This window comes from Triticum aestivum, chromosome 6D (assembly GCF_018294505.1).
Source record: "Triticum aestivum cultivar Chinese Spring chromosome 6D, IWGSC CS RefSeq v2.1, whole genome shotgun sequence".
Classification (NCBI taxonomy): Eukaryota; Viridiplantae; Streptophyta; class Magnoliopsida; order Poales; family Poaceae; genus Triticum; species Triticum aestivum.
In genome coordinates, this window is record NC_057811.1 from 494,511,784 (window position 1) to 494,529,091 (window position 17,308).

Genomic DNA, 17,308 nt, shown 5'->3' on the forward strand with positions numbered 1-17,308 from the left:
AACATCGCCACTCTGGAGCCAACTTAAGTGCCTAACCGTGTCGATGGAGTCTAGGAAGTCTTCGTGCACGTGCTCTTGTAAACCTGCATCACAAAACCGTAGATTGTCGCCGTTGAACCCTTGAATGAATCCAAAGAACCAACTGGTACCAAATCTTGTCGTTGTGTATGCACATCAAGAAACCCTAACCTCACCACCCAGATGAGGTGGCAAGGATCTATGACAAAGATCCGTCAAATCCATCCCGACGAACAAACTCAAGGAGGATCGTAGCATGAAAAACCGACTCAAAGATGAAGCATCACCATCCACCCAGACGCCGCACCTAGAAGGACTGAAATCTATACCTATACCTAATAATAATAAAGGGGCTATTGTTTATGGCGGTACGTCACGGAAATTGCCTCCAAAGTTGTACCACCAATGCCACTGGTAAGTGATTAAGAACGTTTCACACAGGAGAATCCCCTGCTTGGGCCGGCCCGTGCAGTAATGACCTCCTATACTGCGCTCTGCACGCTAGGAGAAGGCGCAGCGTGTCCGTTTGGGCTGGCCCATGTCCGGGCGGCCTGTTTCTTAAATTCCGTTTTTATTTTTCCTTTTTCTTTTCCGTTTTTTTTTTGTACTTTAAATAATTTGGGACTTTAAAAAGTTCCAAAATATTAAAAAATAATTTTAAATAAAATGTTTAATAAATCATAAGATGATTGCCGATTCAAAAACTATGCATGATTTTGTAAAAAGTTGTTTGCTTAAAATGATAGAAATTTTGAAAAAAAATCTTCCGGAAATGAAAGAATATTCATGATTTTTAAAAAAGTTCATGTATAGGTAAATGTTGATGAACAAAATTTCACCAATTTTCAAAAAATTATGAATGGAAAAATATCCTAAAAATTCAAAAATTGTTCGTAACTTACAATATAGTTTATTCATTCATAAGATGCTCTCTGATTCAAAAAAATGATCATGCATTTCAAAAAATGTCCGTTGAATCCAAAAAAATGTTCGTGAATTTCAAAATTTGTTCCACGTACTTCCAAAAAAATGTTCGTTGATTTTAGAAATGTTCGCCGATTCAATAAAATTGTTTCAAAAAAAATTCACAGATTTTAGAAAAATGTGAAAATAGTATAAAATGTTCATGAATTTAGAAAATGTTCTTGTTTTTAGAAAATGTTCGAAAATTTATAAAAGTGTTCACGAATTTGAAATATGTTCACGACTGCAAATATATTCACGAGTTAAAAAAATATTCATGATTTCAAAATTTTGAGAATGATAGTGTATCTCAGTGGTGCAACAAAATATGGTCATGGCCATTGAAGGTTATGATTTATTTTTTCATTGCAACGCACAGCCCTTTTGCTAGTTGTAACCTACTCCTTCCGTTCCAAAATAGATGACCCAACTTTGTACTAATAGTATAAAGTTGATAGTACAAAGTTGGGTCATCTATTTTGGAACGGAGGGAGTATGTACTAACCAGAATAGAGGCACTAGGATTCCCCTCCACACCACTGCCGCTAGAGCGGCAAGCAAAGGCGAGCCTCGCCGGCGGAAATTAAGGAGAGGAAGGCTTCGCCCTAGTCGCCTTGCGAGAGGGGGAAGAAAGAGTTCAACGATATAATCTACTTGGAGAAGAAGACACTAGCCAAAAAAATTACACATTCTTCTCCTTTTTACATGGAAGAGACCACACCAAGCAGGCACCACAGTTATAATTCCTAATCACCAATATAAGGTCAATTGAGCATATACCATGCATGCCTCCTCGCTCCACTAGTACTACTACTACTACTACTACTACAAACCATACCATGCATCCATATGACTTTCTTGTTCACTACATTGCCAATGCAATGTGCAGCCTGGAATACATATATATTCTACAGCAAGCAAGCAAGCAGGCAATCATCCTCCTACCTTACTAGCTACTACAGCAATCGATCTATCTACCTATCGTCCTTGCTCAGCGCCGCCCGGTCCTTCTTGTGCCCGCCCAGGATCCTCGAGATCTGCAGCCCACGGCTGAAGGCCTGGTTGAAGAGCATCCGGGTCTGGAACTCAGACACGAACGGGAACCACGCCAGGAACGCGATCGGGGTGAAGAGCAGCAGCCCCATGATGATCTCGTACCCACGAGCCAGCGCCCGGATCGACCCCCACAGCCCCACGCTCATGATCGCAGGCTTCAGCGCCTGAGCAACCTGCAATCAAACACCACACCACACACAGTGTTATATATGTTTGTTTGAATCACATCATAGCAGGCAGGATACATGAAGAAAGTAAAAGAAAGAAAATTACCAGGAGCAGGCCCCATCCCGTCGGCATGAAGGCGAGGATGCAGACAAATATGTCCTGGATCGTCATGTGGGGGATCACGATCAGGATCACGATGGTGGAGATGAAGACGATGAAGATCAGCCCCTTGAGCAGCCGGAACACAAGCTGGAACTCGGCGCTGAATTTCCGCCGACCAACCGACACAGCCTGCGTGCGTGCGTCCATAAACAGTCAGTCAACAGCCAAGTTCACACAAGAGGACACCCTAATGTCTGTTGTAGCACAAGAAGACAAGCAATGGCCCGGCCTAATCTCTGTCGTTTCACAATTGAAAAGACTGCAGTTAAATGGCCAGCCACTAGTTAATGCTCACCTTCATCACCAGCAATATGAAGAAGATGACAACCCATGACAAGCAATACACCTGGAAAGACAGCGCATTCATTAGTCAGTAGGCTTACTAGTAAAACAGAGACTGTAGAACACAATCAAGTCATCATGTTTAGATAGATGATAGGCATCATCAGGATAATAAGATCAAGCAGATAAATTACCAGGACGCTCTTGGTGTGTTTGGTTATGTTGAGATGGTAAACAAGCCCATACTGGTAGATGAAGAAGCGCACCGCCAGCACTATCTCAAGAACGGTGCCACGCTTCCCGGAGTATTTAAGTGGCTCGTGCTCTTTCTCCCACCATGACTCCCAGCTTTTGTCCGGCGAAACACCGATACCCCCGCGGTTGCTGATCCACTTGTTCCAGTCGGTCCAGTCGTCCACAATCTTCTGCCACTCGAACCCAGAAGGGTTGAACAGGAACGGCGCAAAGAGCCAGGTGACAACCATGAACCACATGGAGAAGGTGATGAAGATGTACGCGATAGCTCCTCGGTACGACTGCCCGAAGATCTCAAACACGATAAGCAGGATCATCAGCTCGATGCCCTTGACGAAATGGCTCCGTGAGTACAGTCGATAGTTCTCGGCGAATTTGGCATGGAACACCACGAATCCACGTCCGGTGGCTCTGTACTCGGCTCCTCCGTGGAGCAGCGTCTTTCCGTAGTAGTGAGTCTTGGTTCCGAGGGAGAATGTGAAGAAGACGGACGCTAACTGAAGCTGCATGAGCACAAAGTCGCTCAACGCGGTCCTGAACCCTCTCTCCAGACCGATCTCCATCATCATAGGGAGCGCCATCAAGAAGCCAAGCTGAACAAAAGATTGCGAAGCGAGAGCGACTTGGAGAGGGTCATTGTGTATAAACCTTCTTCCAGTGGCTAGTCCTTTATCAAGCCCACTGAGGACAAGATACAGACGCCCATAGAGAAATACATACACGGTCCATACCGTAATCTGGAAAAAGAACAGCAAAGCTACAGAGGTTAGGAATATTAACCAAATTTATTTAGAAAGCTGAAAAGTCCAGCAGGGCAAAGGCATCAGTACCATTGTGCTGAAGTAGAAGCCAATAGTAGTGTAGTAGCAGGACAACATTCTGAAGAAATCAAAACGATGCCCAAGTCGGTAGATGTCACGGCTCAGTGTCTGTTCGCCATTACCATACGCAATTTTTGCCTCGAATAGTGAAATCTGGTTGAGACCAACATCTCTTCCCTTGCCAACTTGCATGTATTCATGATGTGTAACGTTTCCTTCACGCAGCGTTGAATTGAATCCTGTCACAAAGAGACATGTATTAGCATAACATTTCCAAGAAACACACACAACAACAGCAAGATGTTGACTGCATGCATACCAGCAAATATGTCCTCACTAAGATTGATAATCTTAGATGCTTTGCTTACACCACCCCTTGTGAGATGGAAAAGTCGATCAAAGATATCAGGATGTCCATAATGAAATCGAACCCTGCACGTGAGAATGACCAGGAAAAGAAATCTTAAACGGACATTCTGTAAATTTCTTTGGAAAAAAAGGAGTAACAATAACAGAAAGAAACAAAACCAAGACAACTCAACCAAATGAACAAAAAAGGAGTACTAAATTGAAATAATCAACAATAACTTGTTACTTGCAGAATTAACGACAAGTTGTAGAAAGAAACATATAGAGAGTGAGTAACTGAACGTAGTAAATGCACAGATGAGAGCACTACATTGTGATTCAGTCAAGATGATTTACCTTAAAGGATTGGCAAGTACACGCTGTCCAATAGTCACAAAACTTGTCTCTTGGTTTGACATGAACCACGCAAGCGAAGAAACACTGCAAAAGCAATCATAGTAAATTAATTTATCCAAGCAAATAGCAACAGGTGTATGAAGTCACACATTAATCACAAATTTGAGGGTGAAGAGGCAGTCAGAAATGACATATACCTGCCAGTGAATATATGTTCTCTTACACCAAGTATTGTCGGATACCTCACACCATCATGTTTCTTCGTAAACTCTTGCAGCAGGTTTCTCATTTTCAATGTCTCCTCCATATAATGCTCCTGTCATGGCATGCATCACGCCATTAACTAAATGGCCCAAAAATCCTAGCATCACAAGAAGCACAAACGACGCATACCTGATTCATGTCTATGGTCTGTAGGCCTTCGCCTCGAGTAAAAATTATCGCATGGTTCTGATTTTCTGGTTTCCCTTCACCCAACATTGCATTGCCTGGAAGTTTTATCCTGTATATGTCCTACACGACAAAATGACACAAGTAAATTTAGATCAAATCGGCACTGGTGAGATCACGAAATGCACCTGTTCCAAATAGAGATGATTATTGTGTCTCTATGCATGCTTGAAGAATAATGATCAAATAACATAGAAATCAAAACATAAAAGCTCGATTTCTGTGGATCATTTCTTCCACATACCACATTCTTTTTCACAACATTGCCCCAAGATTAATCCCGTTAATGCATCTCCCGCTGCCTAACATATATACGTAGCTATACACCCCGTGCGACATCTGCTATGAAATTCAGCTCCAGGACCCAAAAGTAGAAAAACTAACTTTGGTCGGATGCAATTCTGTACTAAGCATCACAGATCGACAGATTATCCACTAAAGACAAACAAGTTTTTGCAGGCAACTAATGGCTAAAACATAATCAACGCTGAATTAAAACCATTTCACAGTACCTGATCGAGTTTCTGACCAGGATCATCAGGCTTAGTTACTGCTGCCTTCACCAACGCCGAGTAGTAAACCTTCTCTATCTTCTTGCTCCTATCTTTGCTTGCCTCGCCCTCTTTGCTTGTCTCCTCGACTTCGTCAATGTAGGCAACCCGAAGTGATGGATAACTAACAAATAAACATTCCTTTTCAATCATTGATTGCAATACCCTCTATAGAACTTTATATTCTTGACTAAAGACATACGTTGTCATGAGTCTCAGAATATCCTGTGCACGTGCATCACCAGAACGTTTCTGGATACCATATGACTGGCATGATACAACGTATGTAAACTTCATGTCGGCTACAGCTTTTGACTGAGTCAACAAGTGTGATTCCTCAGATAGTATATCTGCAGCCCTGAAGCCTTCCATAAGATCTGAGGAAAACAGGCAAATTAGTTGATACATCATCATACTGTGTTCCGAAAAATCACAATCAGGAAACAGGCTCAGTCGCATAGAAATACCATTCTCTGGGGCCATATCAAGACAAGACTGAAGCACCAAAGCTTGTCGGTAGTACATCATCCCTCTTACTGTAAGATTGAGCGAGCATTACTGAAGGAAAAAAAATACAAAACACGATACCAATGCTTTTTTTTTGGAGAAGTACAGTGCCTATGACAGAAGAGGCGAAGGGGGATACCAGTTCTCGTCAAAGTTTGGCCCCTGTATGATGCCCAAAGGCGAAGCTCATCTTCCGTTTGTTCAGTCTCACGGAGTTCCTCTTCATTCTTGCAGTCCACCCTTTCAAGAAAGTTTTTCCATTCATCTACAAGGAGAGACAAACGTAACTTTGGTGTCCGGGGATTGGAGTTACTAGGAGATGCCGACTCAATGGATGGGATGATGTACCTGGGTAGATTTTTTGCAGGTAAAAAAGGATAGAAACCCCATCCTCGTTCTCTTCCTCTAGTGCTTGTGAGGAGAAAAGGACGTCTTCTTTGTAATAGGGAGTCAAGACACTGCAGTACACAAGTTGCCCCGTAAAGAAGCAACAAGCCAACTGATCATTAGGATGTCATTCTTACCCCAGTTAACATGAGCTGGAAACAGAATTTGGAAAGGGCAGTTCTACATGAAATGCAGTTCTACGTCGAGTTATACTAGCGTAACGGTGCATGCATTTTGTTTAGCAAGTAACGGAAGTGTGAATATTTACATATATGAAGGCAAAGAAGCAAAACTCCATGGAGGGAATGATGATTGGTTACCCGTAAAATACACAAGGAAGCTAATCCAGTACACGACGATTCAAGCATAGAACAGAATACATCATACACATAAATTCTAGAGAGAAGAAAAACTTACGAGAAGGGCAGCATATTGCGCACTTTTGGAGCTTTTGGCATGTCCATAAAAAGAGAATTAGCAAAGAAAGATATCCTCCTTCTAGCATCCAGGTTTGTAGGAACATCCATAGCAGATTCCTTCACTGTGAGCAGAAGGTGAAGCCTTTTTATCTGAAGCCAAGAAGATGAGCACAAATCTTAGAAGCTTATCTTTATTTCAAATATACATGTCCCTATTGCTTCAAACAACAATAAATAAATAAATAAATAAATAAATAACAAATCTGAGATATAACCTTTTCCTTCCAGGCATCTGATGCCTTCACAGGAAATTCAAATTCAACGGCTTTAGTGAACAACTGTTCCTGTTCCTGTTGATCAAGTGGTGTAATCCCTTCGTGTTTTCTGTTATTTCCACCATGTACCGGTTCCAGTAGCCTGATCAAGGGATAGCAATACATATAAGTAACCAAGAATCTGAAGCATGTGATTTCCCACTGGGTGGGAAAAGACCATTCTTTTAGTTTCGACAGTAGAATGATAGTTAGGTCACTCACTCGGTGAGTTGGTCTTCCATTATATCCCTCGTAACCACCTCGAGCATATCCTGGAACAAAATGATGACCTGACCCAGATCATCCTTGTTATTCTTTTGCTGCATGCATGGAAAGAATAATAAGAAGAATTAGGTGGTATACACATTCATTCAACATGACCCGTGCCATGACGACTAATTGAATTCTATACCAGTATCACAAGCAGCTCAATAAACTTCTTGCTCAGGGTAGGCAAGTTACTCATGTGCAGATCCTTTATCAGGGTATCGGCTGCTACGAGATCATCCACCACTTTAAAAATCTTTTGGATGACACTGAAAGTGAAATATATACATCATGAAGTGTGTTGAGAATAGAAACAATCAAGACTTGGTGCAGACTTTTAAAGAAGCGAGGAGAATGTAGAACATACTCGCGCTCCCGTGGACCAACCACTACAGCATATATTACGTTTTTGAATGAAGCATAGCATTCCTTGATGGCATAAGTAAAATATGGATCTGAATTCATCCTTTTCTTTAGATCACGATCTTTTCCTCCACTGTCTGCTGCCATGTCCAATGCTATTGGGATCTGAAATGCAGTTAATAAAATAAAATGAAACAACGCCTCATTCCACCAAAACAACAAGCAGGAGTTGAATGAGAATGCGTACCTTGCTAGCAAGCAGGAATGGTGGCCATTGGATCATATCCATTTCACGATCCTTGCAGTATGGAACAAGTAACAAGTCCTTCTCCCTGACCGAAAAAAGCGCAACAAACAACAGATCAGCAGGAAGCAAAAGAAAGACGGTCAATATGTAAGAACAGATGTCAGATACCACACCTGTTATCTATCAAGTCTTCCTGGCGGAAGCTTGTGATAATTAGATTCCATATCTGAGCAAATCTTGCAGCTATTTTGTCTTCTTCTTTGCCATCCTCAGGTTTCTAAAGTAACTTAAGAGGGTTAGATAAAAGAAAATACATAGATGTTCTATCATAGCAGAGATCCACACCTAATGTGGCCTCAGATAAGATGTGAGAATCAAGAAATCCCCACCTTATAAGGTTTGCTGGAGAAAGCGGAGCGGAATCCTCTCCTCTTTGAGTCATTTGGAATCAAGTGATCATTGAAAGCCTTTGGCAAAGATTCGAAGCGAGATCTTAACATTCCTAAGGTCCGTATCTGATTTAGTGAAACCAACAACAGTATACTCTGTAAGTTACTTTATTCCCTTGTACAAAATTTCAGAGGAGTAGAATCATCTAGAAATATTGAGTAATAAGCAAGGTTCACAAAAAATTGGAAGTTTTAAGGGTGTTTAATTAAAGAACAACTTCATGTACTGACCCAGACCTAAACGGAATAGCTAAGTAAAATATTGGTCGGCTTTACTAACCTCACCAAGACGACGACATGCCCCATAGATACCACCAACTAATGTTGAGAAAATTGCATACCATATTTGGGTATCCATGAAATAGACCTGAACCATTAAACCAAGTCAAGTCAAAATCGGATGAACAACTTCTTCTGTTCTACCCAAGGAAGAGGACAGAAGGCGTACAAGAATGATAGGAGCCCAAAGTGCAATGACAACACCGATGTTGTTCTTTGCTGCAGATAAAACCAAACATAAGAACATGTTCGAGCTCAACCAGGTTAGAGAGAGAAAGAGAGAGAGACCGACCATGTGGGAAGAACTCGTGCCACTGAAATGTTGTTATTGGCACCTTCATTATATCTTTTGTTGGTTGCACGAGTGGCCTGATCTGCAGGTCGAGCATATGACAAGATGAGCAACCAAATTATGATTTCGTAACAACCAAAGGAAACAGCTAGGAAAATTCACTCGATAACCTTTTGCCAGCATAAGTGTACTAATGAGTAGTGGGAACCGTCATAGGTTTCTATTACTAGCCCTCAAGACATTAATGGAACAAAACTTCCGTTGAAATGGCTAGCAATAGTTTGATGCAAAATTATACAACATATATAGAGTTGAATCACCTCTGGAAATACTGGGACCTAAACATCCATTCACTTAGTTAAGTCATGTTGCTCTTGGACACGCATACTTTTGACCTAGGTACGTTACTTATGGACATTTAAATGTCTCAAGTTCACCTACATTGCAATTTCCGCTTTCAAATATGTGTGTGGCACTCTGGCAAGTTAAATCTCTGTTATGGCGATCTCCTTTAATTGTCAGTGCTATAATATAAACCTTAGGTCTATGAAATTGACCAAACATCTCACATATTCCACTAAGAATGCAGAAATATACTCGGATTTCATGTCTAGCAAAATGGTGGTGAAATCAGTTCAGAATAATACCTCCACATAGAAGCTCACTACCAATTTTGTGGCCAGAAGAACGACCCAGAACATTGTATACCTAGAAGAACAACAACGCTCAGAAAGAGCCCGTGCAATGGAAATTCATAAAGAATAACAAATGCTTAGACGGGCAAACATACTTGAAAAGGGAGAATGCGCCTTCATGCATTCCTCTGCCAACGAATAAGCGAGGCTGTACAATGTTTTACATCTTAGTATAAATAAACAGGGTACCAAGAATCAACAACTTGAATAAAACTGCCAAAGCAAAATTACCTGTGACCACCACATTATGAGGGCTACAACTTTAAGATTTGACTTCTCAAGAAATCTCCTCAGGACAGGAAAAATGAATAACGTAGCCGCCAGCATATTTGGTGACAAATATATCACAACAGCCAAGATGTATAACGATGGCTGGTTCCGGCCGTCACCGAACCAGCTTTTGATTGTTCTATTGAGTCCAGTAGGGTTGTCTGAGGTGTATGCGTAAGTTACTGGTAGAATTACAACCCATGCAGCTCCTGATAGTAATTTCAAGATGTACCGGAGTTTGACAGCAAGAGACATGCTTCTTCTTGCTTTCCAGCTCAAGACAATGTCCAGAATTGCTGCATTAAGATATATTTAGTAAACCTAACCAATGATAAACATTGCCTAGTGTGTACAAAAAGAACAAGCAACATATGAACGAGTCAATCAAATTACACAAGTATTTTCATCGAGCTGGTACAGCTCAAGACAATGTCCATAATTGCTGCATTAAAATATATTTATGAAACCTAACCAATGGTAGCAATGTTCGGTGTTCCAATTTGTACCAAACCAACAACCGCCATGCTCCTCTGGTTTCATGCTAAGAATATTATGTTCAGGAAAACTAAACGTCAAGTAAAATCAAGTTGAACAGAAGTACTTTCATCGAGCATTGGCTGCAATATCACTGTCTGTAGACCAGCAAAAGCCCCTGCTGTTCAGAACTTAAGCTAATTGTGGTAACCATTCAAACTATCAAAATCAATATCATGTGTAACCATGCTGATAATTAATGGGATGTGGACACAACGAAGAAACATAACCAAAAAAAGATACTAATGTGCATACCATAACATTAGGATAGGAAGGGAGGGGGGGGGGGGGTATTGCCAACATACCTTGGCCCATTTTCATTACTGCAGCAGTTATAAATATGCTCAAAACTTGTTTGAACACTCCTGCATCAAAGATGTCACCTGGTGTGCCACCATTCCAAGCAACTATAACCATGGCCTGAGTGAACGAGAAAACCAACATAATAAGGTTCATCTCAAGTAAACAGAAAACATCCAAAAGTGTAGTCGAAAGAAGAAGAGGAACACGAAGGTGGGAAATCACAATTAACCTGTAAGGACAAAATTAAGAAGCTCCACATCCTGTCAAAGCTACGGAAGATGTGCCAAAATGACCGTATTTCAACAAAGTTGACTTTTCCCATCCAATGGTCATTACCAGCTGGTCTGTGCTCCTGTAGCAGAATAAGAAATATCAATACCAAAAGAGACTATGAATATTAAACTGCAAATTTTTTAGCTTATTTGTTTTCCTATCAGACAGTTGAATACATTTATTTTGTTACTACTGAATGGTTTATTTGAAGATTAAATAAGGTAGCTGATTGCTACCAACGTTCTTGCTCTGAGATGCTAGTACTAAGCCAAATCTACTCATTTGCATGAAGGTAATGCAAGTACATTCATATCAAAATGAACTTACCCCATTCGTCTGATCTCGAGGATTGAGAACAAAATTTGGAGTCTTGAAAAAATCAGCATCAGCTCTCATAGGCCATCCTAACCGAAAACAATCTCTTGACCTGTAAGCAATGTAAAATTAATTGCATGGGTGTCCTCCAAAACTGGCTCAGGAAATTACAAGTAAGATAACAAATTATGTTGTACTTACCAAAAGTACTCATTGAGATCATCATAATTTCTCCAATGTGAGTGTTTTGATTTCATGGTCTTGCTCCTTTCAGCTTCCTATGTAAAAATCCCAACGGACATAAGTTAATTGGGCTTGGAATTAAAACATGAGAATGGAAATAAGAAACATACCATCTCTATGATTTTGTAAATTGGGGTCACAACTTTCTTCAGGAAGGCTTCTTCGGCACCACCATAGGCTGGTTTAACATTTTCACCAGTTGTTGGGCTCACATTTCCAGCCAACATGCCATACAATTCAAAAGCCATCTGCAGTGGAACAACAACAAAACACGACCATCACTTGCCAAAATCATCTCAACGCAAGAGCTATGGCCTAAAAATACAGCAATGCCCCAAGCCAATCAATCACTTTTTACCCGGCATGCCCATGAACACAACTTCACAACTGCTAAAGGTGGAGAAGTATAAAAGGACAATAAAAACATAAATGGTATAAACTTGTACTGCACAGAAATATAATGTACTAACCTAAACTTTCCGCCCATTTACAATGGTCCAAAATATTAGGAGGGTGAGAAAAGGGGGAAGGCAAAAATAGGGATCATTTTAGAACTTTCTTGATCGGTGTTTACTGGATCACCTCAGTAGGGACATATACTTTGCATAAATTATCGTGTACACAACATTGTTTGATACTGCAGTGCTTAGAACATGCATCATGCAGCCAGATTATCGAAGACTTTTCACCTCAACAGTCTTGGCTACCGGAAACAACAGTGCAGCCATGCACCTAGAGAGAGACTGATTCGAGAGAAACTCTTTACCAAATGGCGTACTAACATACTTTGTAGGTAAATGGCGTCCTGATTCGAGAGAGACTGTTCTTTTTAACTCAAAGTTTTGCAGGTAAGTCCTGATGCCTAAGCTTACCCTACCAAAATATTGGTCATGGTTTTGCCTGCCCATGAGTTGGCTAATGTTGGCAAGAAAAATGTACTAGTGTACAAAAGGTCATTTGGCATACCAAACAATTGAAACTTTCGGTCACCTACATAAAAACTGGTAGGGTACAATTTTGGGAACTATCCAGACATGCCCAAATATCATAGTATCATTTGCATCGTTTTCGTTGTAACCAGAAAATCAAATTACGACCTTGAACTAAGAGTTTAAGACCCAGTTTGCCAGATCAGTAAATAGATCATGTGTTTAATTTGACAAAGAAAGGAATTGACCATACATGATGATAGATGTAGCAAAGACACTCTGGCATAAATCGCAAGTTAGCTGCCTCGCCCCATATGAGCAGATAAAGGCCCATATAGAGAAGCTTCCGCTGTTGTACTTCTTGTTGAATTGTCGGCAGCCTAGAAAGATAATGATCAATCAATTAGTGGACCAAGCGACTATGAAGAGCTTATGATTGCAGGCTTGAATTAATTAAATCAAATAATCATGGTTAACTTCCAAATTTTCCAGTGGAGATTGAACATCATACCATAAGCTGCTTTTGCGGCCAAGGTATTTGCACCATCTTTTGTAGTTCTTGAAGAGCTTCTTCATTACTATATCTAGCGCATGGTCGTCTAGCTGAAAATTTCACCAGAGAAGAAACAAGTAAATGACATTACTGCTCAAGGATCCATGTGTGCGCACCTCAGATGAATGCATGTCAGGAAATGCAGTACCTTTGATTGCTGGTCAGGTTTGGACATCTCCCTTATATGGACGTTGGCAAGCAAGAGTATGAGATGTTCTCGTTGATTGGACACGTTATCTTTCTGCAGAGTGGTTGTTGGAGTTAATAAGCATTGATGTATCAGAGCTCACAAATGAAATCATCGGTACAAATATGTTTGATATGAGAGCAAGAAATAAGATATGAAAACAAAAGGTAGGCAGTAGCCATGTTGTCATAACCTGAAACCCAAACAGTGCCTGAAGCCACTCAAGAAGATCTGCATCATCCTTCTTTTCATGGTCCTTGGGCCATGGCAGACCCCTTGTGTTACGAAGAGCGTGAAAAGAGGCTTGGATCTACATGAAGTAATGGGAAGCAGCGCATAAGCCCTACTGTAACCATCTCGACATTTCACCAGAGTATGATAAGCTCGTAGTAAATTCGGGATGGGAATCAGGATAGATGGGAACCTCAGGGTATCGCATAATAGCCTGATTAGCAGCACTGTCAGGGTCGAGCGGGAGGATATTGTAAGGAAGATACAGCTTCTTCTTCTCCTCGACTTGGTTGTGCGTCTCCAAAATCTGCAACAATCAACAACCACAGCAGAGAGGTTAAACCAACTACTTTTCTACTCCATAATATAAGACCTGTTAGCTTTTTCTTGATTTGTATGCATCTAGACACATTTTAGTATGTATGTTAACTCATTTTAATATGTATGTAGTCAATATTTTAAAATAGCTAAAAGGTCTTATATTTTAGTGGGTCTTTTTTGTGAGGAAACATAACATGTGCATTGTGTGAAAGAAACAAAAGAAAAGAAAAGGCCGCAATGTTCTCTACTAAAACTTACCGCCTGATCGACTTCGATTTTCTGTGAGACATTGACGGCCTTCAGGACCTCAAACAGAACAGCCGCAGTCTGATACGCCTTTGTCAGCTGGGCACTGAGCAAACAGAAAAGCAGAGCAGGCGTCAGGCAAGCCATAGATGAGTCAGCAACAGCATACCGGGCAGGCACATTAAGAAAAGAAGATGGGTTGGTTGCTCTGACCGGTCAGCTTTATCGGCGGCATTCTGGAGCGCCTGGATGTACTTCTTGTAGTAGTGCTGGTAGAAACTCTGCATTTCGCGGGCATCGCTCTGCTTAACCCTCCCCTTCAACGTCGGGTCGTTTTCCTGAGGAAGGAAACGCGTGCGTGGCAAGGGAGTAGAGCACAGTTAATATGGCATATATATATACGTTGGATGTCGTCCAATTAATTTCGCTGCTGGGGTAAAAACAAATGACCAGTAGTAGGCTCTGTGTGCACTTAATATGGTGGCATGATTTGGAAGCTATAAATAGAAGACTAAATCGCGGGGAGGAGCAGAAACGGAACGCAATCAAACATGCTGCAAGTTTTAATGCCGTGCAAGGATGCGGGAGAGGCGCATGTAGGCAGGCAGGCACATGTACGTACCCTTTCGAGCCTCTGTAGGAGCGCGGTCTTGAACTGGCGGACACCACGGCCGCTGGAGGTGGGGTCGAGTCGATGGGCCTTCTCGAAGGCGTAGAATCGACCTAGCATCCCACAAGAGACATATTAGCACATTGTGTGTGTGAGAACATGGAAACAGATAGCACTCTGTACCACAGGTAGGGAATTATGCCCACTTGAGTTGGAATCAATGACCTCGATAGACTATCAAATGCAGTAAAGATAGATAGCACTACTAGTACTAGCCTTGTACTTGAGGTGGAAGAATATAGCACAGTGCTAGTACACAGGTACAAATTATAATCAGTAATAACAATTGTATTGGTGAGACAACAAGACAAGTAGTAGTGCTCTGTACCGCGGCTAGGGAATTATGCTCGCTTCACTTGTATTGGGGTTAATTAAGTTGATAGACTGTCACTGGCAGTAAGACAGGCACTAGTGTTGTACTAGTAGTTGAGGAAGATGGATAGTACTGTATAATACAGCGCATACACACAGGTACAAAGTGATAGAATACAGACAAGTTACTACGTAGGTGGAGTAGTAGTAGAAGGGAGGGACCTAAGCTAAGCCAAGAGACATACTACATACTGCTAGTAAATTGGAGTTGTGGATGGGACAAGAGAGCAGCATGTGGTGCTGCTCTTGTGCTGCTCTGCTCTGGAATAAATTAAGAGAGTCAGTCCATGGAGCCATAAGATAGCACTGGTCTTCTAGTCCATGGAGCAAGATGAATATATATAATACGCAGGCAGGAGCAGAGTTGGATGGAGCTAATAGAATACAGCAGCAGTGAGTAGTAAGTGTAATTAACAAAGAGAGAAGAAGAGGATCTGCTCTGCTCTGCTCTGCTTTTGTGCCTTCCTTCCTTGGTAACAGTAAAAATTAACAAGCAGAGGATGGATGAATGTGCGAGGAAGAAGAGTAGGAGAGACTTACATAGGTATGCGACCCGGGGGTTGCTGGCCTCCACCTCGTTGGCGACACGGAGGATGGGGGCGATCTCCACCAGCGAGGAGGGCACCACCTCACTGTCGAAGATGGACTCGCCCAGGTTCCCCGCCGTCTGCGTGCGCAGGATCCTCCTGCCGCCGCCGGACGCCGGGGCCGGGGTGGAGGAGCCGCCGCCTGGGCCGGGGCCCGCGCCCGGCCGCCTCCCGGAGGAGGAGGCCATCCCGCCCGCCTGCCCGCCCGCCGGCCGGTGGGGAAGAAGGAAAGGACGGAACTTTCGCTAGCAAAGGCGCCTCCCTCGCTCAACACGCTCGGGTTTGGTGGGGCGGTGGAGTAAAATGGGGAGGAGCCGCCGGTTGCTTGCTTTTTCACCCTCAGTTGTGTGCCGGACCCGGAGGCGGAGGGGGAGAGGGAGGAAGCAAACCCTAGATCGACCGATCCATGGATTTTGGGGAACGGATTAATGGTGCAGCAGCAGTGAAGAGCAAAAGGCAGTGGGGGTTTGGGGGAAAGCAAAGCAGAGGTGGGAGGTGGGAGAGCGACGGGCGAGCGAGCGAGCGAGCTGATCGATAGATAAATTTGGATTCTTTTTCACTTTCTGTTCGTTGGAGATGGAGAAGAAAGGGGGACGACGCTCACCAGTCCAACCCATCCAACCCCTCCCACACAGAAATAGCTACTGCTTTTTGAATTTCCTTTTCTCATTGCTACTAGTATCTAGTGATAAATTCTGCTAAAAGAAACCTTTTTTTCTTTCTTCACAAGGAGAAGATCAATTGATTGACAACAAATTAATAAAAAATACTCTTACACGGGATCCGTATATTAAGTATCGCATGCCCTTACAAACAAACCCTTCCAGAAAAATAAAATTGCATCGGAATCCTTGGGGGCCTTCTTCCTACGCGTCCATAGGCGACTCGCGCCGTGTGGACCATGGCTCGGTGCCGTGCCTAGGCCTACGCCCCAGCGGACCAAACAAATCCTTGTGTGCCGCTTGTTACCTGCACCGACACATCGACGCCCCTAAAGAAAAACCTCAAACAAATAATCACGATGTCGTTGCACCGCAAATCCGAGTCCGATGTTGAGTTCACCGCCGCTCTCTCTCTCTCTCTCTGCGCTCTCTCTCTCTCTCTCTCTCTCTCTCTGATGACCCAGACATACTGGGCCACCGTTGAAGATCGCCAGCGCCGTCGTCGAGCATCGCCTACCCAAGTCCGCTCCTTGGCCGCTCATCTTCACCGCCGACACACGACAAGTCACCAACTCCTACATACCAGGAGGGGCCCACCATGATCAACAACCTTGTTATCGCCGTTGCCGAAGACGCACCCTGGAGATGGCCAAGGGGGGAAGAAGAGTGGGCGGCGGCAAGGGTTTCAGTTGCACGCCTCAACACTCTCTCACCAAACATTTTTTTTATTTTATTTTTTGGATGCCCGGTAAACTTCACCATGCTGCAGCCAGCATAATGATTTTAGGCATACAAAGGGAATAAAGCTCGATTCTCTGTACAGTAGTACATTAAAGTTATTCAATAATAATAGCACACTAAACTAGCGACGATAGACACCAGCTGATAGTTGCATGAGAAGAAAAGAATTTGAGGGGAGAAAGTCGTGTCTTGTGTTGGGCCCTTCCTTCCTTTTGTGTCTT

At 42.5% G+C, this 17,308-nt stretch overlaps 1 protein-coding gene across 2 annotated transcripts; it reads right to left on the reverse strand.

Annotated features, from left to right (window-relative positions):
* Nucleotides 1-1,651: 1,651 nt before the first annotated feature.
* Nucleotides 1,652-16,241, reverse strand: LOC123146375 (callose synthase 3). Of its 2 annotated transcripts, XM_044566034.1 has the most exons (42): nt 15,638-16,240; nt 14,678-14,778; nt 14,269-14,393; nt 14,068-14,161; nt 13,682-13,795; nt 13,451-13,567; nt 13,219-13,311; nt 13,029-13,120; nt 12,771-12,897; nt 11,699-11,836; nt 11,547-11,623; nt 11,358-11,457; nt 10,987-11,109; nt 10,760-10,874; nt 9,882-10,216; nt 9,746-9,798; nt 9,603-9,663; nt 8,956-9,037; nt 8,833-8,882; nt 8,665-8,751; nt 8,325-8,450; nt 8,109-8,212; nt 7,936-8,020; nt 7,693-7,853; nt 7,471-7,594; nt 7,281-7,378; nt 7,020-7,161; nt 6,743-6,894; nt 6,287-6,396; nt 6,078-6,203; nt 5,899-5,967; nt 5,634-5,808; nt 5,393-5,555; nt 4,824-4,943; nt 4,628-4,746; nt 4,431-4,514; nt 4,045-4,157; nt 3,735-3,964; nt 2,844-3,641; nt 2,663-2,713; nt 2,311-2,496; nt 1,652-2,210 (listed from the first exon to the last, which is right to left on the reverse strand). In XM_044566034.1, the coding sequence occupies exons 1-42, from the start codon at nt 15,870-15,872 to the stop codon at nt 1,956-1,958; spliced, it is 5,910 nt and encodes a 1,969-aa protein (XP_044421969.1). In that variant the 5' UTR covers nt 15,873-16,240; the 3' UTR covers nt 1,652-1,955. The 2 variants fall into 2 exon arrangements, with proteins under 2 accessions (XP_044421969.1, XP_044421968.1); XM_044566033.1 differs by having other exon boundaries at nt 5,634-5,967; nt 15,638-16,241.
* Between the last annotated feature and the right edge of the window lie 1,067 nt (nt 16,242-17,308).

Bases quoted from the DNA above. Each gene is read 5' to 3' on its own strand.
- LOC123146375 (XM_044566033.1), bottom strand. From the start codon at position 15,872: ATGGCCTCCTCCTCCGGGAGGCGGCCGGGCGCGGGCCCCGGCCCAGGC. The intron at 14,394-14,677 runs GTACGTACATGT...TTCCTTCCTCAG, and splicing joins TCCTACAGAGGCTCGAAAGG to GAAAACGACCCGACGTTGAA. The intron at 12,898-13,028 runs GTATGATGTTCA...TTATCTTTCTAG, and splicing joins GGCCGCAAAAGCAGCTTATG to GCTGCCGACAATTCAACAAG.